General features: G+C 41.3%; 1 protein-coding gene across 2 annotated transcripts in view; it reads right to left on the minus strand.

Annotated features, from left to right (window-relative positions):
- Positions 1 to 889: 889 nt before the first annotated feature.
- Positions 890 to 24,012, minus strand: part of DNAJC6 (DnaJ heat shock protein family (Hsp40) member C6) — a 49,629-nt gene continuing 26,506 nt past the window's right edge. For both annotated transcript variants that reach the window (XM_054073281.1, XM_054073280.1), the window contains 17 exons: positions 23,686 to 23,735; positions 23,431 to 23,579; positions 19,439 to 19,561; positions 17,186 to 17,319; positions 16,292 to 16,486; positions 15,770 to 15,887; positions 15,219 to 15,298; positions 14,856 to 15,049; positions 14,677 to 14,757; positions 13,359 to 13,805; positions 10,918 to 11,070; positions 9,531 to 9,599; positions 8,663 to 8,797; positions 6,925 to 7,185; positions 6,396 to 6,541; positions 3,808 to 3,984; positions 890 to 3,126 (listed from right to left, as the gene is read on the minus strand). In XM_054073281.1, the coding sequence (XP_053929256.1) occupies positions 3,025 to 3,126; positions 3,808 to 3,984; positions 6,396 to 6,541; positions 6,925 to 7,185; positions 8,663 to 8,797; positions 9,531 to 9,599; positions 10,918 to 11,070; positions 13,359 to 13,805; positions 14,677 to 14,757; positions 14,856 to 15,049; positions 15,219 to 15,298; positions 15,770 to 15,887; positions 16,292 to 16,486; positions 17,186 to 17,319; positions 19,439 to 19,561; positions 23,431 to 23,579; positions 23,686 to 23,735 (2,614 nt within the window). In that variant the 3' untranslated portion in view covers positions 890 to 3,024. The remainder of the gene's footprint in view (positions 3,127 to 3,807; positions 3,985 to 6,395; positions 6,542 to 6,924; positions 7,186 to 8,662; positions 8,798 to 9,530; positions 9,600 to 10,917; positions 11,071 to 13,358; positions 13,806 to 14,676; positions 14,758 to 14,855; positions 15,050 to 15,218; positions 15,299 to 15,769; positions 15,888 to 16,291; positions 16,487 to 17,185; positions 17,320 to 19,438; positions 19,562 to 23,430; positions 23,580 to 23,685; positions 23,736 to 24,012) is intronic.

Consider the following 24,012-nt stretch of genomic DNA (forward strand, 5'->3'; position numbering starts at 1 on the left):
CATATAGCTTGTTTGCTCTTGAGGAAACTAAAGCTCTAAGAAAGAAGTATTTGGCTCTAGAGCAAGTGATGTATGGCTAACATTACAAGGTCTGACACAAAACCCACAACACCAACCCAGGAACTAAGAGTGGGAGGGGAGAGACAGAGAGATGGTTATAGAAATGTTCTAACCAGTCACAGTGACGCAAGGCTCAACTTGATCACTTCACTCAGTGCAAGCGGACGCACATTCAAATACATACATTTTCTTACCCTCGGTCAGAAAACATTGGTGTGTAAGAGAGAACAGCAAGTTAACATCAAGGCAACGTGCTTGCCCACAATGCTTTCTCTGTGAAGCAGTTTTTAGCTAATAACGTTGCTATGCTTGAGTGCCCACCTTATTCACCAGACCTAGTTCCCTGCAATTTCTGCCTGTTCCCAAAGATCAAGTCCATACTCAAAACAACCCATTCTTTGTCAGTATCTGATGTGGAAGCAGAACAAACAGAGATCCTCAACAGTCTTTCAGAAAATAATTTGTGGAATTGCTTTGAACATTGGCAGCATCGGATGTAGCTGTGTGTTAGCTCAGAAGGGAACTGTTTTGAAGGTGGTCATAGTTGATTTTCTTAATTTGTTAAATAAAAAAAGAGTTACAAGCACAATATTGGGGTTTTCTTGTAGGACCTCATATGCATACCAGGCAGGTACCACCCAACCCTGTGCTATAGCAACAAGAAGCAGAGCTAGTTACACATGTAAGAAACTGTAGACAAAAGACATTCCTTTTTAACACACATGGATTCCTTGTTGTGTATCCAGTATTTGCGGAGAAATTTTCTGAACTGTGTTTGAAAAAAAGAAGGTAGAATTTTTTCCCCACAAGCACAAAACGTACCCGAACATGTTAATTTGCTCTTTTTAATGTATATACAAATGTTTTAGACCAGTCACAATTTCATTAGGTATATACCGTATTTACAAAAATTACAATAATTTAGTCAAACAGTAAACCTGAACATTGATAACCTCTGCCACTACCAGATATGACAAGAACTTTTTTTTTTAGTTAACTATTTTGTTATACATACATCCTAATACTTTCATGCATCCATAAAAACATTAGGGATGGAAGTAATCAAAGCTTAAGTGGGATACGGTTTCTTTTGGTAGATAAAATTTAATGATGGATTTGTATTTTGTGAATGCATGAGTACCCAGAGTTATGTGCCATGACAAACTCGATACAAAGCTAATGTAGTTTTCATTATTAAAAAAAGTACATTATAGTAATGAGATCCTTTTTATTATATAGGCATAGGTCACAATATCTACAAATGTGAATGAGAAACAATAAACCAACAAATCACAGGAACATGATTCACATTCCAGTTATCTCTTTAAATAAGACAAGCACATACTGGATCAAAACATTAATAAATAACATCCAGTTTGTTACTATTATCTTAAGGTCTTTTATATAAAAGGAGACCTATGTGTTGGTTTCACATTTTCAATTAATGGTAGTAAATAATGGACCAATACAACAAAAGGATGACTTTTATACAGAAAGCAATATACTTTGACACACTGTCTTTGCAGTAAAAGTTTTGCCATTTGAAAATGTAAGTGCAACAACAAGTGGATTGTCTTTAAAAACCACCAGCTTTAAGACTCACATTGGATGGCAACTTGTTCTTTAAGCCATAAATACAAATTATTTCTTTCTGAATATACCTGCTCTTTCAAAGCTCAAATACAGATACAACATGTTCATAAATAAACTGCTAGTTTTAGTTATTCCACAAAAGGAGAATGCCAGAATTGGGGTGAAGAGCGTAACTTGGTTTTAACTAAGAACGATCCTTCAGCTTTAGCATCAGAGATATTTTCTTGTGACATTACTGCTTTGGTCCAATATAAACTTTAAAGATAATCAAATTGCACTGTATTTACCTCAAAAATCAGACCCGGTCCACAGGTGCCTACACAACAGCTTGTACACCATGGTCTGAAAAGTGAAGTTGCAGCAGGCTGCATTTTGCCAAGAGCCTTTAACAAGTGCTCTGAGGCTGATAAAGGCATAGAGGTGATACAAGTAGGCTGGAGAAAGCCTTCTGAATCCTCAGGAGGGGAAGTGTTACCTATAGACTGTGAAGTTTCTAAAACTAGTTTACCTTATTGATATTTTCTTTGATGGTTTCAAGCTATTGATGAGAACTTCATGGGAAATGCAGTACATGCTTATTCCTCGCTTTTACAAATGTGGATTTACCCTTGCCCCCAATTCCTTATTCCCCCAGAACAGCTTTTTAACAGACCAACAAGGTGCTGTTTAACATCAAGTATTTGTTGCTTGTTTTAGAAGACACTTGCTCCATAATGCTAAGGAATTTCTTACACACATTTCACTGCTGGACTGTGAGGTGAAGTACAGTATTAATGCACAAAGCAGCAGTGAGCTGCTGCCACACTGATCTAACTCAGGATTTGGTTTTGTTTCTATTCAGGCATACTATACTATATGAGAAATTAAGCAGCAAATGGTGACTGTTAGAAGTGTGCCTAAACCACATCGGAGCACTTAAATTTGATAACGTTTGATCCAAACTTAGAAAGAACATACATCAAAATTTGGGCTTCACCACTACTTATTGAACTCAACTGAAGTGTTGCCATAACTCATATCACAAAAAGTAGGAAATTCACCAGCTACACTGTGTCTGAGACAGAACAATTCCACCTTTTCAGAGAATGCATTCTCTCTTATACTGCTTGAATCCAAAGGGAAAAAAAAAGGTACAAGGAGCTGTAACCCCATGGCCCTCATATGGCAAGCCAGGTGGCTACAGTTCCTCTGAACTCAGGATTCTAGATAGGAGTATAAGGAAATCTTTTCCTTGTTCTTCATGGTAAGTATTAGGCTTTTAGTTTTCTGAAACTTCTGAATTTACATCCAGAGTTTTGTTGATCTGTGACATTTGTGACAAAAGACTATATAAGCACTAGCACAGGTCTGTAGTGGAGACTGAGAAAGTACCTAATACAAGGGTTTTTGTCCTTGGTTTTCAAATTCTGACCAGGCATCATTTAGCTCCATAAATATCATCTTTGCATATTGTTCATATGGCTGCCCAGTAGCCTGAAATAAAACAGAAAGAGGTATATCACATCTACCAAATTAGACTACAAAACTTGACATTCAAGCAGCTAAATTCTCAAACAGTTATGGTTCACTTTCCATGAATGGTTTTCACTTATTCTTTCACAATAATAAGCTACTGTTGAGGGCTGCTTACCTCGTTTACAGCTGAAGAATTCCTTGGCCCTTCTGCTCCTCAGAGCTGATAACCCCCCAAAACTGATAAAGCACTGCAGTCCCAAGGACGAAAAAATGTAACCTAAGCTTTGTCAGAGGCATTTTACCTGCACTGAAGGGAGAGAGCTGCCACTTGACACAGTTCAATGATAAAACCCATATTTCTGCAAGCCTTTGGGCAGCCCACATCTTCTCAAGCTTTGCCTGCTACCCTGAAACTCTCAGGGCCTCCATTTCATTAAAAGTGGAAGCCTTACTACCATAGGGTTTCTAATGTGAGGGTGATCAAAGCTGGAGACTGAGTCTCTGTTGCTTGGAGTAGCTTGTGCCAAGCACAGCCTTGGGGATGGGAGTGGCTGGAGTTCTCACCTTTTAGAAACTGTCAAAAGTCTTGAAGGGTTACTTTCCACAAAGCTGTTTGCACCAATAAATTAGGCATGCAACACTTTATAATTAAGAGAACAATAATAATTTCTGAACAATGTGAAACTAGGAAAACCTTACTTTGTCTGGATGAACGACAAGCACTGCCCGCCGGTAGACCTTCTTCACTTGCTCTGGCGTTACAAGATCTGCCATGCTAACAGGTTTCCACTTCGTCTCCCCTGCCCATAAGACTGTATGCATTGTGGACAGCAGGGCTCTTATATTTCTCTCCTTCCCTTCAATCCATTCCAGGATCTGGAGAGAAAAAGATGAGTCTCAATTTATGTCTTGCATTAGATATTCCAGTAGGAAAAAAAATCCTTTATTTTGACAGCAATGACTCCAAGGAGCACCTTCCTTTTCTTTCCAAACTTCAGAAAACATATGGAAGATATGTGTTGGCCTCTACTTTGTTAAGTATATGGATAAGGTTATGGAGCTGTTGGAATGGGTCCAGAGGAGGGCTACAAAGATGATCAGAGGGCTGGAGCACCTTCCCTACGAGGACAGGCTGAGAGAGTTGGGGTTGTTCAGCCTGGAGAAGAGAATGCTCAGAGGAGATCTTATAGTGACCTTCCAGTACCTGAAGGGGCCTACAGGAAAGCTTCAGAGGGGCTATTCATAAAGGCTTGTGGTGACAGGACGAGGGGGATCGGGTACAAACTGGAGAGGGGCAGATTTAGACTAGACATTAGGAAGAATTTCTTCACCATGAGAGTGGTGAGGCACTGGCACAGGTTGCCAAGGGAAGTTGTGGATGCCCCATCCATGGAGGTGTTCAAGGCCAGGTTGGATGGGGCCTTGGGCAGCCTGATTTAGTGGGATGCCCCTGCCCATGGCAGGGTTATTGGAACTAGATGATCTTTAAGGTCCCTTCCAACCCTAACTATTCTACGATTCTATGATTCTACTTCATGTTTAATTTTTATATCACTGCTTGAAAGTTACAACATACCTTGAGCAACATCCCTGATAAAAATACTTTAGTTAGTAACACTTAGGAACATTCATGAGAATGAATAGGCTGAAAGATAAATTAAATGTTTAACTATGTGGCTCTTTAGCAAGCTTAATCGGACACCTGAAGTAAGCACAACTGGAATTCTGCTGTGGATGTGTATCTCTTGTGCATGTTTAGAGTTAAGCCTTCTAAAGACTCATGTTGAAAGTTGGCTTCAATACAAATCTTTTGAAGCTCTAGAACAGGATCCTCAATTCTCTCCACAGGCCTATTTGCTATCTGCAATCCAGCAGTCAAATAAAGCAACAGGTAGTCCTCTTTCCTAGATGATGTCGTCCCCCTTAGCAGCTGCCATCTCAGCCTACAGCTGAGGAAAGGAGGGGGAAAAGGAAGTAAATGTGAAAACTAAAGCATAAATAGATTTAACAGTTCCAGGCTGAACTGACTCAATTAAATGAAATGCATCAGAGCAAAGGGAATTGTACTGGGAAGGGAGAACCAGCTGGGTTCTTTAGTTTGCTGAAGGCTTGGGGGTGAATGTTGCTCACATTAAGTAGCACCACATTAATTGCTGAAGTTGTATAGCTTAGGAATTGGAAAAAATATTGCCCACTTGATGACCTGACAGCTGTCCAGCATGGTTGCTGGCACACACGTTCCAAAGGTTAAAAACTTTCTACAAGGTTAAACAAAACAAAAATTCACTGATTCTGTTTTCTAGAAATTTCCTTGGCTTTCACTTGGGCTTTTCCTCTCAGTTCTGTATCCTTCTGTAAATATAATTTGTGGCTTCGTAATCCAAATGTAGAGCAGGACAGACTGAATTTCCTTCTTTTCATGTAGGGGAAAGTCTGGCTATGTAGTGACTTCATGTAGTTTGGCTGTTCCTGAGGAGAGACGGGAGAATTCCAAAGCAGGCAAGATTAACGAGGCAGAGGATTAGTTCAATTAGCTGTGTCTGCTAATCAGGGTTAGAGTGACATGGAAGACCAGCAGCCCTGACAGTAACACCAAGCAAGCCACTGTAGTTTGCCACAGTCTGGTTTTGGATAGAAATGTAAGCTTGGAGTTTTAAATCTAGTCTAACTTAAGTTCATATGTCCAAGGAAGACAGGAGAACTTATTATATGAACAAACACCAGAAAGTTCTCCCTTTCTGACTTAAGGCAAGTTCATTTCACCAGAACCTGGGTTTGGCAGAAGGAAAGGCAGAGATGATCACTGCTCTTTTATCTGGTTTATTTACAATAAGCTATTTTAGAACAGAATTTATACAAAAATAACACATTTTGTAAGCAGGATCTCTCATTCTGATGAGATATTGGAGATTCTTCCAGACATTCCCTTTTTTTTTTTTCTGGTCACACTAGCTAACTGCTGTCTGGAATGCAAATGGGGAGCACAGAAGTTTCTGATGCTATCAAGTTTAAACATCTACTTTGTGGAAAGTGAAAGACAGCATGTGCTCCTCGGGATGCAGCAATGCCATGGAGGATGCACACTAGAATAAGTGCTCAAACAGGAAGACAACTTCTGGCAGTAAATGGTCTGAAAGATTTGCTCAGTAACCTCTCAACATGCAGGAAGGCTAGTGGCTTACTACCCCCTGCACCTTTTAGGGGCAGCATTTCAAACAATCTCCAGCACAATAAGGACAAAAGACACATTGAACAATTTTAAGAGCATAAACAAGAAAACTGCTTACTTTTAGTTTTTCAGGGTCCATTTCCTTAGCCATTTCTTCTTTTCTCATCTCAGCAATTGTTTTGGGGCCCTTCTTGTCCTTGTGAGCATTAAAACCTTGACCAGATAATAGATCTTCAAAATCTGCAGACACTTTTGGTTTTGAATCTTGAAAACCAGAAAGGTTTGAAGATGTTATCACAACACAAGTGCATTTAACACTGCTTTCGTACTCAAGCCACCCTCCTACATGTACCTCTATAATAATCTCCCAGTGCTAATGAACATGCAGGTACATGCAGGTTTGAGAAAAGAGGTATAGGCCAATGTTACTTTTGAATTATTATTACTGAAGCCCATTTGGAATATAGGATTCCCTAACTATTAGCATGTTCTAGTGTCTAGGACAGGACAACAAGTGTTGAATGTTATGTATTACCAAATTATCAGCATGACATATTTGCTTAGACCCTAAACTGTTAAGATGTTTGAGCATCAAAGCAATATTAGAAGGAGCCAGCCTTTTGGATGCTGAACTCCAAGAAGCTTACCAACATTAGCTGGTCCTTTTCCACGTTCATTTTGTGCTCCCGGCATTGCTGAGAAACTCACATTGTAATTGGGCTTGTTCTGGGGAGAGGCGTGAGGCATGCTTGGCTGGGCTTTGCCTTGTGCCTGCTGCCAGCCATAGCCAGCTCCCTGCTGCCAACCACTGCCGCCCATGGGCTGGGGAGAGGGTTTCTGTGGCGAGGGGGGGAATCCTCCACCCATGCCTGTTGGCGTGGTTGGTTTACTGGCAAACGAAGGGCCACCTGCAGAGCGGAGGGAAAGGAATGATGGTGGGTATTAGCAAACAAGATACCGACTTGCCTTCCAAAAAGGGAACCTAAACAGAATCCCCCAGGCAGATGGCTTCTATTTTTAACTCTGCCACAAACTTATTTTTGCAACATGAAGCAAAGCTCTTCAGTTTTCCTGTCGCTGCTCTTTAAGCTGCTTAAAAGACAGCACCTGGAGTAGCAATTTGTTGGGGAAACGCAGGGAAAGCTATGTGCAACTAACTGGGAACCACAGCTGCTATGTGTTATGATGGCACCATCAAGTTGATATAAGTTGAAATAGTATTTCTTATGCTGTGCTGATGCAATACTATCCCACCGAGTTGTGTGTTTCAGTGCTTTATTATTTCAGGGGATGGTTCTCTGCTTTACTTTGTGGTGGGAAGTACACAGTGTTAAAATTTTATTATTTGAGACTAACATCCACACTCAATTTGAGCTCTGAAACATGTCATGGAAACTGGATCAAGTGCTTTTGACTTAGTCATGAACAACAAAAATGTGGTTAAATGTCCAGTGGATGCCAAGTCATTTATTTTGAAACTCCATAACTTTGCTACAGAATACATGTTTTAAAAGCACCTCGATGGCTCTGACGTGAGTCTTGGCACACTTTTTATTTTGCTCCTGCAGAGCAGCTAGTGATCCAGCAGAGGGAACTGGGAAACCTAATTCCAGAACCATGCTGGTACTGACGCAAAGGAGAAAAAAAACATCAGATAAAACCACAATGGCTTGCAAAGAGCTGAGGGCAGTGCCAAAGTGAAGAAAAATCTATTTACCAGAGTCAGAGAAGCTGGCATGCTGAGTTTTAAGGAAAACTTAAATCATTTGTCAGAACTGCCTTTTTCACACTGGCTCGAGGGTTTGCTGGTTGTTTTCTCAGATAAAACAAGAGATGCTTGTCTAAGCAGTCAAACAAACAGTCCTTTGTAGCCAGGTGCAAATGAAAATGGGTTCAGACTCCACCTTTAGATAGTACTGCAAATTAGAGGCAGATTAGCAAGGTTCCACAGGTTTCCTTGCAACAGACAAAAATGAGTCAAGTTTAGAAGGAAACAATTCCTCAAGGACCCCAGTAGCTTTGAGGAGCCAAAGTCCTCTCCTAGGCAGTGCTCCAAGGTCTGTAGCAACAGCTCTCCTGTTGAAGTCAAACACAGAGCATAGTTAGCCAGAGACCATTTAGACTTATGAGCTATAGGTTATGCTTTGCAATCCACTGAGGTCCCAACAAGTTATCAGCAGTTTTTTTCATGGAGGATCAGTAAAAGCACAGCTTTGTGAAAGCTTACACCGAATCAGGCAGAAGGGAAATTTGAAAGCAGCACTGGCGTGCAGGCAGGCTGAGAATATCCCTAGAGCTCTCCATCACATACCACTCTGTTCATCCTATTTCTCTAAAATAGAGCTGGTAGGGTTTTTAATTTTTCTTTACATAAGGGATGCAAACCTGCTAAACTTGCTCCAAGAGTTCCCAGATCAGCAAATGGATCCAGTGTTTGGGGTTTAGGCTGATGAGTGGGAGTGCTATGGAGGGATCCTGTAGGACTGGTGGCAGCTGACTTACTTCCCACACCTAGGCCACCTTAAAGGAAAAAAAATATATAGAAAAGAAAAAAAAAAGTCAGTTTTTATCCCTATTTTACATGAGTGCAGCTCTTATCCAGTACTCAGTTACATGATGTTAGAAGACTGCCGTTAAAACTTAGAGTACTACTGCCAGGTTCCTAAGCAGTTTCAGCTCAGCGCTGGCCCAGACAAGCTGCCAGCAACAGCAATGTTTCCTAGACTGTCTGCAGTGAAAGAGTAATTATGACAAATAAATATATTTTAAGGACTAGAAGCCTTCAGGAAGCAACTTTTGATAGGACATACATATTGTCCCACGACTACAAAGTATCACACTATTATTTAGAGGCATCCAAGGAACACAGAACTTTCCAGGTCCTTCCCTTGGCTCTACACTGGAATGAAACACAACTAGGTACGCTATCACCGAGTCCCTGTCCAACTGCAGGCCTTGGTTTCTAGAGGAAGGAAACCCAGATTTTTGAACAGATGGAGTTTTGTAGTGTCTAGCCAGATCCTCACCCGGATGACCGGGAGACCAGGACAACAGGCAGCATACCTGCTGCCATTGAGATGAGACTGACAAATTCTGATTGAAGTTTCATTGTATTAGTCAAAGTGCTAAGCAGCAGAAAGAGGGAACCTCATCTCTGTAATCACTGTAGCATTTTCCATCTGCCTCTCCTCTCTCAGGGCTTAAAAGCCTTAAAGGCTTTTTGTTCAGTGTCCTGAAATTTTACGATACCTACCTGGTTTGCTAGGCCAGTCCCAGCCACCGGAAACATCTGGCTGTATAGAAACCGTTGGTGTGCTAGAAGCTAAACAGAATGATTACATATAAATCTCTAAGAGTAGTAGAGCAAAACCAACATAATCCAGCACCTAGGAAAAGTAGAAGGCAAGGTACAGGAGTGACAGTACTGTGTCCACCTACCATTCACCAATCAGAACTGAACTTCTCCCCTACAATGGGCATTACAAATTCAACCTTTATTTCTGATCTCATATTATATAGAGGTAGGTAGGGAAGGACACAGATTTACAGTGTTCATTTTATGGTGGCTTATTCAGAGGCTTTATATACTCATTCATAGAAACCTTACCACTAGAGTAACACGTGGGTTTAGCATTTCTGAATACATCTCAACCCAAGGAAATACTCTACATGCATAGGGCAAGGATGGAGAAAACAAATTCAGCAGAACCAGCCAACACAGATGCAAATCAGAAAGAAAACACACAGTCCTTCCTTTACCCCTGTATCAACAAAGTCTGTACATCTATACAGTTCACCCTGCCAGCATTTCATTATCTGTAGACACTAGCACTGTAATTTAACACCTCATCATGCTGGGATGCCATTTAAATTCTTTTCATTAGTGCAGCCAGCTCCAAGTGTGACCCAACCGTCTTATTCACACAGTTAATATCCAATACTTGAGTTTGGCAAAGCAAGGATGCAAGCACTGCCAGCAGCACACTAGTTCCCTCCTTTGTCATTTTAGCTTTCCAGCGAGACTCTTGCACTCAAGGGACATGTGTTAGATTATCAGACACAAACTAATTCATATCTGAATGTGTTTCAGAGAAGATTACAACATTAGAATTTGCTACAGGGAGAGAAGGGGACAGCTAAGGAACATTTCAAACAAAGAGAAGAAAAAAGTCCAGGAAAGAGAAAAAAAATCTTCTCTTCAAATGAGTCAATTCAACTGTGGATTTGGCTAGGGTTATTATCAGATCTAAAGAAAGCCAATGCCTGTAACTAAAATCACCAAAAGATATGCATTTTCTCTATCAGGCTTAATGCGTCATGCTCTATTTAGCTCAATTAATCGTAGTTTGGACCAAAGAAGACTTCACAACCACAGGAATATGCAGGCAGAGACCATATGCATATGGTCTCTTTTTTCATATATATAAATAGCTATTAATTAATATAAGACTTGAGCAAAACTAGTCTCATCCTACCACTTCAAATAATGAGTATGCTTTAAGTCTGGAGACAAAATGCTCTTTCCTGTTTAGTGGGGTTTCTGTGGTTTACAGTCATTTTGTGGTAAGCATCAGTTTGTACTTAATAGCCCCATCATTTCACATTTACTTAAATACAACTGAAGAGCCTCACGTTCTTACCCATGTGAAAGGGATCGCTGTGCACAGTTGGTGAAGGGCTTCTTGTTGCTTGAAGGAAAGGATCACCAGGGACAGCTGATGAACCAAGAAAAGAACCCAGGAGGTCTGGACCAGTTTGCTTAGGGCTGCTTCCAAATGGATCAAAGGCAGTGGCTATGAAAACATATTTGAGAAAACTAAATCATTAACTTGTACAATGAATGTGCTTCAGGGAGAAGAGATAGATATGTGGAGAAGAAAAACTAATACCTGCAGATACCAAATAGGAGACAGCATGAGACTGTGGGAGAGCAACTGGAACGTATCAGTACCCCAGCCAAATTCTAGGGGATCTAGAGAGCCACGTGACTTGGTCATGGCAATACAGATGTTGATCCCATCTGTCTTTTTCAAAGACAGGGGCTGGGTTTAGGAGCAGTTGAAGCCAGTACAGGTACTTAAGACACTTCAGATGAAGTTGCAACTTGCACGTACTGCCAGTACATAAATGGATGGTGAGGGACAGCCTGGAGCTTGGAATTAGAGCCCTGGCACAATTCCTGCTTCCTCTCAAGAGCCAAACACAGTCCAAGATGATTTTAGGCTGTCAAAGGTTATACATGTCAAGAGTAAAAGGACTGTCTCTTAGAAATAGCTGTAAAAAAAATTTGGCATCTTTCCTACATCGCATCATTTGTTACAGATATCCAGTTAATTCTCAAACTCCATTTTTGATCAACTTGTTTTCCTTTCATGTAAAAAAAATAACAAACTTGTATGAATTCACTCGAATTCTCTCTTGTCAATAATTTTAAGGTAAAGAGCATCTTGAACAGAGATGCAATATGTACTACTGCAAGAAAGATACAATCCTGAGACACTATGCATGTGCTACGTTAATGATGCTACTGATCATTTATGATACTCATTGTTTAAGATATTCAATAATTTACTAGCCTTCACTTATCTTGTAAGCTCTTGTTCTTGCTTTCCTGGCTTGGGACAACTTAGTTGTGTGATAATTTTCCTTTCTCTTTCAAGCATCAGTCTGTCTGTGCAAAGTTTGGCAACAATATCCAGAAATCTTCTGCACATACTTTTGTTGCACCTCTGCTTTGTGAGGTGCATGTCCACACAACTTGCCCATCACTGGGCGAAAGCTCTCAGACTAAGCATACAACAGCCACAGCAAGATGAACCTTCTCCATACACAAGTGGCCTGATTTTTTCCACTGAAACTTGTATTCTTCTCCACTCTCCTGCCTCCAGTTGTCAGCCTCCTCCTCTTCCCTCCCCTCCCAAGTCTCAATACAAGGAGATTATAACTGTTCCTGTCCCTTTCGCTTAAAAAACTACCACAGACAAATAGGGTGTTTGTGTGTAGAGGCAGACAAACCTCCTCAAGCCTGCAGGGTTTTGGGTTTTTTTTTCATTCTAGCTGAGAAAGGAAGACTCAAGAAGAGTCTCTAGAAGTTTGCTGCACAGCCATCCTGTGGTAGGTGCTACCAGCATCAGCTCCAGCATCGCCCAAGCCTGCAATTCCTTAACAAAACGAAAAAATACCATTTCTGTACAAGAAAGTTGGCACATGTTGCAAATGCATTAAATTATTAGTTGCTGAGAAAAAGCTAAGTAAGCACACTATGCTCTTTGAATTAGGTACACATTGACAAGGTCGGCTTTTAAACCACAGCATAAAGGATTAGGCCAATCCAAACGTAGGCTGTGCCGGTCAGCGTGGTACACAGAGACCTGCTGTCACACTGGGCCACCGTCTGCTCCAGAGGCCTTCAGTGAATATGAGTAACTTTGATTGGGTTCTTCACTTGTTCACTTACAAATGATTTTCACTTGCCCTCCTCCATTCACTTAACCCTCCAAAAGATCCTTCATTCTGATATCTATTCAGCCACTCCTTCTGCCAGCCTGATCTCAGACTGGTTTTGAAGAAACAAAAGATCTTCTCGTATTGTCTATATTGTTCGCAGAAAGACCAGAAACAGCAGAACTGCTTAGCCATATTTCATAGTCCAGGATCAGTATCACAGCTCCAAACCCCCTAAAGTTACAAGAGAAATTAAAATCAAACTGTTATGGGTCTACCCAAGAGGCTTTTTTATTTAATTTTTTTTTAAATGAATACATATTCTCCTCATATTCATTTCGGGACACATAGTAAGAATAAAATTGATGATCTCCAGTGGCTGTCAATGTAAGGAGCCAGCCAAACACTTGGGTGAGCTCCAGTTTTAGGAAACAGACTAGATAATCTGGCTTGTGTTTTTGCCTGTGAAGATGCACCAACTCGTGTCTCAGAGTGGAGGAGGTGACTGGCCTCTTGGGATCCCTGGCAGCTCTTAATTATCACAAGATGAGTGGAACCAAAGACAAATCGAACAGCACAGAACAGGGATTCTCAAAGCATGTAATCCAAGTTACACATTAGGCATGGCCTCTATTACCTTCTCCTACCCTTGGGGATGGGGATGGGGATGCTGAAGCTGCCGAACGCCGAGGAGTTGACTGCACAGATCCAGGTCCCCCCACATGGAAGACCTCCTCAGCAGTGGGCTGTGCACTTTGACTCTGGGAACTCGGCCCACCAACACCAAACAAATCATTCAGCAAGTCTGAGTTAGAGGGGGCAGCAGTGGGCTGTGAGGGAAAACTCTTGCTCATAGGGCTACCATCCAGGCCCAGCAGGTCCACGTCTTCAGGCGGAGGTGGCGCTGGAGGCTCTTGCTGCCTTTTGCTGTGTTTTGGTGTCCCATGAGGTTTGTCACCACTGGCATTACTGTGCTGACTGGAAAGGGACAAGAGTTCGTCATCTGACTGTTCGCTTTCCTCATGTACCAACGCTGCTCGATCCTCTGAGGTGGGGTGAGAGCTACTTTTGTCAGATTTCTGATCTAAATGATGATTAAAAATAAAATTAGGTAGCTGTTAGTTTTGTCATCACAAAGGTCCCATAGTAAAATCAGCTTACATGCACAACAAAAAGCTACTGACACTATCACAGCAGCGTTTTGCTAGATTTTAAAATAAGAGTCCTTGGCAAAGATTGAAGTCTTCACTAGTCTGTATTGTAAGGAGCCAGCTTTATTGATCAGGAAACAACAATAGAGGTTAATGGACTCTCCTCAAGCCTGAAAAGCCAGCAAGTGTAACACCCACAGATAAAAACCAAACAAGCTTCTGGGTTGGGACCAAGCATCCAGGATGTTCTCCAGCCATTACTCAAAATCCAGACAAAAACAAGACTCATTGTAAAGGAACAGAGACATAAACCACACCCTGCTAGCTGTGCCCACAAGGATCTCATATACCAGGCTCCTACTTAATATGGTGCTGAGGCCAGAGGAGAAATGCTGCATTCAGCAGCACCATGAGATTTTCAAGGTGTCCAGCACTATCAAACAGCCTTTCAGGCCAACATTCTGAGTGCTGTGTTCTCACAGTGCTATATATGAAGTGCAACATTAGAAGAAAGCAGCTTAAATTTGGTTTTAGCATCAAGGAGGCCTAGGGTAAAGCCTTACACTAGATCTATGCCAATAATTGTCATATCAGCACAAGCAGGCAATGTTTGAAGAGGACAGTAGGAAATTAATTCCCACTCAGTTGCAACATAAGGGTGTGACCAGCAATACACTGTGATCTAATGGGAAAGACACGTTGCAATCAGATCCTTCAGCCTGACTCTGTGCTTCAGGGAGTGGGGAAAAAAAGTTGTTTATCTTGTTCAAAGGAGATTTTACTTTGAACACCAAGTCTGCCTACCTTGCCAGCTGAGAGATGAGAAGAATGCACTCTGTCCAACATTTCTTATGTTATCCTGGGGGGAATCAGTGGGACCTCTACCTGTAGCACAAAGCACCAAATAAATAAAATCAAGCAAAACAAAGTCCAGCATGTAGGTAAGCATGTAAATTAAGTGAGCAAAACCATGCAGCTCTTACCTGCCAAAGCTAGAGTGTCCTGATGCTCTTGATGAGAGGAGAAGAGAATGGTTGGATTGATGTCTTTTGTCGTGAAGTTCTCCCATGGGGGAGTTAATTCAGTTTGTCTATCAGTAGACTGTATTTCTATCTCCAGTATAACATGGAAGAGCTGAGGATATTTATCTGGAGAGTCACAGGCATCCAGTTCAGGCCTAAATGGGGACAAGAGCCATTCAGTTAAAAAGGAAAGAATATTTCTGCAAAGCTATACAAAGTCTTTCAATGTATGCATGCACACATACTTGATGTGAATATTCTCCTTTAGCTTTCATAAGGCTTTTATGCCTCAGGTTTGATTAATATTCAGCTTATAGTACTCACTTGGTGAATTTTAGTGTGGTTGTTCCCAGGGCTATGAAACCAGTATGAAATTGAATTTGGAATATTTGTGTGTTGGTCATCTGAAAAACACAGAGCACCAGACTGAGTACTTGTTTATAGTACATGCAGACAGTTAGTTAAGCCTACCTTACTAACAGTTACTATATAGACTAATTCTAACTGCTATATAAGCTAATTAATTCTGCTGCTTCTACAGAAAGAAGAACCTTTCCTTCTCAAATCCAAATATTTCCATCTGCCTTAAACCCTGCTGCTGCTGCCTCCATAAAGCAGGGTGCCTTCAGCCCATGGTTGTCTTTAGTTCTGGAATCTACTTGAGGCTTCAGCAATTAAATGAAACCGATACCTGTTTCCATGGAATGCATTTCTTTGTTTTCATTTGGCAATGCTCAAACTTGTGTTAGCTACTACCCAGAAATGAAACTTCCTATATCACAAGTGCCACGTGCATTCTTAGACCCCATATTTAGCCATCTCTTAGTTAGCTACATTGCCTCTACTGCACAAGAGAATTTAAACAAAACTCCTACCTTTGCTTGAAGGCGTCCCCCAATGGTTGATCTCATATGGTAGACAGAAACAACAACATCTCCATGGACAGTGGCTCCCAGTGGAATTAGGACTTTCCCTTCTTGCACGCGGTATTCTCTTTGAGGAGAAAAGAAATGCACAGTTAAGCTCCTTTCCACAGTGCCAATACCACCCATCAACAATGTCAGCATAAAAGCTATCATTTTGTTCAGGCCAAGCAAACAGAGGGTGTATATTCAGCACTGCTTCACGTTAGGCTTAGTTGAAACAGAAACATTTCACTGGGGGAACCAGCACAGCACAAACCTATCTCTGTGAAGGCATCACACCACACGACAACTTCAAACTCCCTCAGGCAGTTTATTTCAACACTAGGTACCCACTTTCGATTGGTATATCCACTCCTGCACTTATCAGGAAGTTTGGCAATGAATGCAGCACAGATACTGGACACATTACAGCAAAACAAAAGCCTCCTTCCATTAAGCTCCTAAGGATGGTAGGAGATCACAGCAACTCACTTCATTCTTTCATACTCCTGGGAAGTGGTAAGGATTCTGGTTTCTCCACTTAGAATGTCGCAGAACGGCCGGCAGCCATTTCGTTGCTTGTTGAAACAGGGTACTGGACTGAGGGTGACTGACTTGATAGTAAGTGGTTTGCAGTGAGGAATGACAGGCTTATCTGCTATTAGATCACAAATGTATCCTATGTATCTGCAGACACAGAAAGCCATTACTAAAACCTCCATCCCAGGTGATCAATTTTCATTCTGTACTTGAAGTTTATCTTGAAATCTAGTGAAAGCGTGGTTCTATCTCAGCTCCAGGACTGGATTTTCCATGCTCTCCAGCATCCTTGTAGCTGGCACAAAATTTCTGTTTAATTACAAGATCAAGAGCTCAAGAGCAAGGAAGTTGGCCTTTAGCTCTGAGCACAAGATCATTTCTCCTCAGCTTTTAGAAGACAAGCAATCATTATTCTGGTTTACCAGTATAAGTAAAATTTTACATCCACATAGCAGATGAATTACTTCGTTAGTCATGTAGTAACGGTTCATTATATATAACACTATTTCTTTGGTTTGCTCTGATGGGCAGTTTTTCCTCTGCTAAATGGAAGTTGTAAAAAAAAAAAAAGACATTTTTATTGTGTAAACTCTTGTAAGGATGAAGCTGACGTGGGTAGAGGGATTCACCCAGGCCCTGTTAATGACAGCCTTGTCAGCTTTCCTGAACTAGCAAGCAAAGCTGTTGTAATATTTGATTTTGTTCCCCCATTACTGTTATATCAATGTGGGTAAAATGGAAGTGGCCATAAACATTGGTTAAGAGCTGTCAAAGCTAAGTGCCATAAGTACTGCTTGGGCAAATTGTAGTGTGAGGAATATAGCTCACTTGAACAGTATACCCTACCTCCTGTGAGATGGCCACAGTATAATTCCAGGTCTCTTTGTGTTCAGCAACTGCACAGCGGGGCCTGGATTAGAGAAGAGGTGACAGAAACAGAACATCGCACTGACCAGAACTGCTGAGGCTGCACGGCCGTCCTGTTAAGGAAAGGGGTGGAGGGAGAAAGATACATAAGTAACAGGGACATCCTTTAAATTGCAGCAGAGCACTCTCTGCTCTTCCTTTAATAAGATAAAATAATTTCTCCAGAAAGAGTAGGATCGAGACTTCAAGATGATGAAGAATTTCCAGTGTAATTTGTTTAATACCAAGGACTTCAGTGAGCAGCACAGGTCTGGATGAAAGCTAAGGCAATCCAGTAAGCGGCCAAAGCTGAGGATGGTTTAGACTTGTTTTGAAAGCCCAGAAGTACATTTTGTCTATAAATATTGGTGTTTCATGGCTGCTCCCAAGCTGTAATGTTATAATTACTTCAAACATCGGCCTGGAACTGATCACAAGGGTCAGAGTACACCCATCCTACAGCTGCAGGCAGTCGTCTAAAAGGAATTTAGCCTAGAAGAGTTCACAAACAAAAAAAAAATCCAGTCCAAAGTGTCCTCACCCAAACAGCTCCAGAGCCCTCGACCTACAGGTTGCTCCTGAACATTTTATTTACAGTCAAGATGAAGGGAAATGTGTTTGCTGAGTCAGACTGATACAAAAAGATCAAAGATATACAAACAGCAGGAGAGAATTAAAGTATCCCCTGTGCCCTGGGTCCCTGCTATACCTAGGAACACACAAGGTGATGAACCATATGGACCATACCCCAACTCTGGTGAGCCAAACAAAAAGAAAAAGCCCTCCCACCTGCTTAGTTCTGGATGCACATTCATGATGTAGTGATGGGTATGAGAGCCTGCTCACTAATACCAGAGCTGCATGCCACCTAGCTCATATCCCATTTGTCAGACAGTGACAGAAGATCCCAGAAGTCAAGACTCATTTACAAGGAAGATGTACGAAACTACTGCCCCCTCAGGCAGTACTGTCACCCTTGAAGTCTGAAACATGAAAGTTACACAGGCTCCTTGTGATTATTTATTTTAGGCAGTTTTCAGGCACTCCAGCCATATTGTAGGATTTGCTATACCAGCGCTGACCCCGACCCCAGCAGCTTGCTGAGCCTGAGTATACGCTTGAAGTTAACAGGCTATTTGCTTTTTTAAGGTTTAGCCCCTGCCAGTTGCTCTGAAGAGATCTCTCAGTTTCACGTAAACCAAATGGGCTTCTATAGACTCCTTAGTGTTTAAAAGGACTCCCTGTCCTCTACATTATTCTGATATTTATTGCTCAAAGGACACTAAAGGAATTTGATTCTTGAGGTAGATCTCCAGGACTGGAGGCATGAAGTACATCTTCGTTTCTGTTTGAATGGAATTTATATCTTGTGGCCTCTGGCTGTGCTACACAAGGCAGAATGCCAGACTTGTATGTAAAGTCTATGCAGCTTGGGATCAGTCATTTCCCATGTTCCTTCCAGTTTATGCTGATCAGGGATGACAACCTCCTGGATTTAATTTAGGCTCCAGGAGCAAATCAGAACTCTCCTTTTGGGCACTCCTGTCAGTATTAAAGGTCATATGAGATAAACTACAAGTTAGTTATACAGAATTACCCCCCTCTCAAGCATCCTATCTACATGTTGCCCAGTACTGAACAACCCTTGCAGGGAGGATTTAGCAACTATTTCAGCTGTGGGGCACAGAGAGGAGCAGAAGTCAACACGACTTCTTCATCCAGGCATGACAAGTAGTGGCCACAAGAGACTTTCGCAATCTCAGTTTCACAGCTCAACAGAATTTCTAACTATATGTTTTCTCCACAGATTCCATCACTAATCTTCAGTTTAGAGGCTGCATTTTGTCCTGCAACTACTCTTAATAAAATGCAAAGCCATAGCAGGCTGACAGCCCTTACGGTCAGTTCTCAGGTAAATTCAAACCCTTTTGCTACTCGTCACCTCTGGTAGTTCACTGCTAGAAAAATTGTGACCTCTCTTGCTTTGCATTCCTTTCTTGCTCAGTGATAGGTTTTCCATGTTTTTCTATGTAGCTGTATGAGGAAGATGATGTCCCTTCTTATGGAGGTCTGTTTTATTAAATTTCTTTTTCTTTTAGAAATTGTAACCTTCCTTGTACGCAGAATCCAGATACGCAACTAGCAATATGACTCATAAGTCTAAAAAAATTGGTTACTTTCTGGTGTACTTACCATGCAGTGGATCACACACACATTTTTGGGGTTCTGCTGTAGCCAGTTGTGCATGTTCTTACAGACAGCATAGAGGTTGTGCAGACTGGGCGCTTGTCGTACTGGCCAGCTACATTCAGATACCTACGGGAATTGCATGATGAACAAAAGGCACCTTTATAAGAGCACTGAGCAAGGCATGCTTTTACAAATGTTTTCTGCCAAGAAACGTATTTCTGTTTTACAGCCTGGAGTTATGCGCTTGAAACCTACTCCATCTCTTCTCATGCATAATTCTGCTCCATGACTTTCATGAATTATGAGGAGACAAACAAAAAAAGAATTCTCAACTAAATAACATAATACTGATGTATCGCCACTGACTATATTTTTTTTTTAAAAAAATTACATTCCAAGTCAGATGATCTTGAGTGGCCTTTCATAATTCTCCAGTCTTGCCACTGTACATTGATTTCTGCTGCATCTAAAGCCTCTGCACAACTTGCAGCTCTGATTATCAAAGGATACTGAGCGTTTGTTGTTCTCAGTCATTTTGTGTCATAAGATTTTCAAGCCCTATTTGACAGATATTAGACTGATGAAATGGAAACTTTTGTTAAAAATATCATATCTGATTAAATATAGTTAAAATATGGGCCAGGAAAATGAATGGTTTCTTAGAGCTAAAAACCCACAAATCCTAAAGCATGTCTATTTACTATTCATTGATGTACTAGTTCTGAGTCATAGCACTTATCTCAAGAACAGTCTTTGCAGTTTTGAACAGCACATCAAATAGCCTGCTACAGATATCTCCATTTCATCTGGTTTTAATTGAAATATCTTTTTTTTTCAAAAGGCATTTCTGGCTAGAACAAATTTAAAAGAGAAACATCATGAGGCTTGTCCTCAGATAAAGAATTGGTTCTTTCGCTCAGCTGACATTTGGATCTTGCTTAACAAGAACTGGGGGCAGGAGAGAGATGCTTTTTCCCCCATGTTCTTAAATAGCCATATGATTTCCATACCCGACCTTTTCATCTCTCAGAGGAAGGAAGTGCTCCAGGTTTCATAAAACTTGTATTTAAGGTTCTCGATTACATACACCTGCACAACATCTTATAGCAGAAACAGGAATCCTAACTCAAACCAGAGCACTACCAAGCTCTGATTTGTCTCAAACCACAGCTCCAATGACATCCAAAGGATACAGAGACAGAGCAAGCAGGCAGCGTGGCCTAATCCAGTGCATCCATTCTGCTGCCAGCCTTTCTGAGCTGGCAGACCCCTGCTTAACATTTGAGACCTTTTTTTCTAATCTAATAGCTAATTACATATTTGTCTAATTGCTTTTTTAGACTCATGAAAGCTTTTGGTCTCCACAATATTCTGAAATTCAGCTGTGCACTTAGTGGGCAAGTGCAGATTTGCATTGTAGAAGGGACCCAAGGAGTCAAATTATGCTCAAGCTTTGACAGAGAGTGACCAACCATGCCCTATTTACCCTCTCTACAGCATCATACTCATCCCTCATCTTCTCCTATCTAAAGAGCTGTAGTTTATTTCATTCCTTCTGTGGTATACACTTGATTTTCCCTTGCCTCTACCTTTTCTGTCCATTTTCAGGAAAGGCTATGGGGGCACAAAATGCCCAAAGGTTCACTACACAGTAATTGCCAGTGCAGGAACACCCAGCGTTAGCTTTCTGTTCCATTGATCTGTCAATTATTTTATTGTTTTATATCAAGCAGAAGTCTTCTCCTCCCAAACTCAACTACTTTTGCAGCAGGCTTATGGAGACAAAATCCACTTGCAGTTAGACCACTAAAACAATTCAGATTCCATTCCAAATGGCTGTTAAAATTAATATGACCAGTGACCCTCTCACTGATGACTTTCTAAACAGACCTCATGACAACACACTGTCAAGCACCTGGAAAAGCCATTATCACTTACCAAGTAAATAATATACATTTCCCAACAGTCCATAATTATAGATTTACTTTGCCTATAATTACACATCTGCCTGCTGGTTCACAATTAGGAAATTAAATATGCATTACGTAGCATTTAATTTCTCTCAAACATAACCTCACCACTACTCATGAAAGACAACCTTACAGGAAAGTAACAGGACTTCTAGAGCTTCAGAGATAAACAGGCAGCACTTGTTTTACTTTAGGAGTAGGGCAGCAACAGCCAAGAATGTGACCCATCAGGGACTTTGAAGTTTGGTTTTCTTTAATGTTATACTTGAGTAATATGTTTTCAAACTGCTCACACTTCCTGGAGCAGACGTGAGCCGTCCTCTCCTGCTGGGGAGGAGAGGCAGGGAGGAGAACAGAGCACAGCCAGATTTGAGCAGCAGGTTTTAGTGTTCATAGTCTCCTCTTCTCTTCAACAGACTGGGTACTTGGTGCTTTATGCCCCACGCAGCCACATCAGGGCAGGAAAATGGCCCAGCAGGACATTAACTGTCATGTCCCTCCTGTGTCACTATGCAACAAAGTGACCCACTTTGATCTTAAGAAAAAGGAGTTTTAAAGAAGATAGGAATTTAAAAGCCTTTCACTTCAAAGTGGTGTATGTCTCAAAACTTCAGCTCATCTGGCATCACCATCCAATGCAGGAAATACTCCTAATGTGATTTCATCTCCTTCATAGGCCATTAGTACTTTTTCCAATACCTTTGAAGTTCAAGCTCATATTTATAATTGTTTCATGTTTCATCTGATCACATATATTGTGTTCTCCACATTTCATTTTCCCAAAAAGTACTTTGAGTCAGTATTTCCTAGCCCATAACCTGGAAGTACAGTATTTTAGTGAGAGATGCATCATTTTATTCCTCCAAGTGTCGAGGCAGTAGCTTATAGAGCACCTACTCATGATGCAAGAGTGATAACAAATAATCCATCAAGCTGTTGGATAGGCTAGGAAACAAAGCACAGGGATGGAGGAGTTATGGCCAAGTCAAGCAATATACCAGCAGATATTTAATGCTGGGCTTTCAAAAGTAGATCCTTCTTTCTCCTCTCACAAACTGCAACACTGATGCACCACAACCAAGTGAGACTGAAGATTCAGAGCCCTTGACATATTTGAAGTCACGGCAGGTTATTGATGGCCACTGAGAAATTTGCTTCAAGTGTGATTTCTGATGATCAGAGCAATTAATGAAGACATACTCCAAATTAAAAGTGAAATGAGGTTTATGCGGCACAAGATTCACCTACACTGACTGAGGGTTAAGCCTGGCAACTGCTTTTGCTTTTTTACTGGAAGGCAGTGAAAAAGAAAGATGGACAGACAGACAGAAAGACAGACAGAGAGAGAATCATCACTCCTTTATGGGAGAGAGAAAGATAGGAAGTTTTCTGAAAGATTAGATCTAATCTTGCATCTGAACAGCAGTCTTTCATAGAGATTTCCTCTAAATGCCATTAATGAACCAGAGCCCTACAATGCTCTCATATGCTGTTCTGGTTTTAGAGAAGGAAACTGGGACAGAAAGTGGAGGTGGGTTTTTAAAGTCATACACTACTGGAAGAGCCAAAACGCCCCTTGGATCCAGTTTATAGTCCTGTGCTTTGCCTGCTAAGGGCTCCTGCTTGATTAAAGCACAACTACAGGACTGTCCAATGTGAAAACAATCTACATTCCTTTATTGGTAACTTCTTCAAAGTGCTTTCATTTTACTCCTTATTTCTCTGCAGCAGCTTCTAACAGCTACATAGGAGCCAAGAGCAGCACAGGCTCAAGTTAGTGCAGTGCTGCTTTCTCTCACAGGCTCCTAACACAAGCATTACACTCTGAACTTTCCAGTTCTTTAATCCCTGCAGTCTAAGGCATCAGCTAAAACCCAGAAACAACCACAGAGGCTTAGAAACACCTATAAATCATTTTTTATCTCCTTGCATTCTGCCACACTCAGGATAGACAAAAACAACATGGTGCCCCTTTTCCCAAGAATTTCCCCCCTTGCTCTCGTTAACCTCTCAGAAGACACTCACACGGTTGTGGAACTTGGCACTGCGATAATACTTGGGTGACAAGTTGAAGACGGTATAGTGGTCGGGATGTCTGGAATCCAAAAACGTCCGTACATCTTCAATGTGGTTCCTGAATCCTAGTTCAACGCCTTCAGCCGGAAAAGACATCACTAGAAATATAAGAAGCAGTCAGGCTGAGCATGCACCATAACATGTTCATGAACTTCTGAACCCTGGGATAAGACCAGCATTTCTTATCTGATAAGCAGTACTTACCTATGATTCTTGAGGTAATGTATGAAATATCTAGCTCGCCCTTGGTGTAACTAAAGGAAGACAAAGGAGGAGACAGAAATTATGCACATGTTTATAGAAAAGCGCACACGTTAGAGGGACCAGGAGAGGAGTGTCTTCCCACAAAGATCTGCCTATGACACAATGAAAGAATGATCTGAAAACTGATTCTTTGTACTTTGTCATTATACCCTAAAAAGTGGGTGCAAATAGCTTCCTCCAGACAGTGACCCAGCCTTCCCTTCTACATATGCAATTAATTGGAAGCAGACGCTTGCAAAAATGGTCCCTTTTCCCTTTTGTCATTAA

Source organism: Cuculus canorus, chromosome 8, assembly GCF_017976375.1.
Source record: "Cuculus canorus isolate bCucCan1 chromosome 8, bCucCan1.pri, whole genome shotgun sequence".
Taxonomy (NCBI): Eukaryota; Metazoa; Chordata; class Aves; order Cuculiformes; family Cuculidae; genus Cuculus; species Cuculus canorus.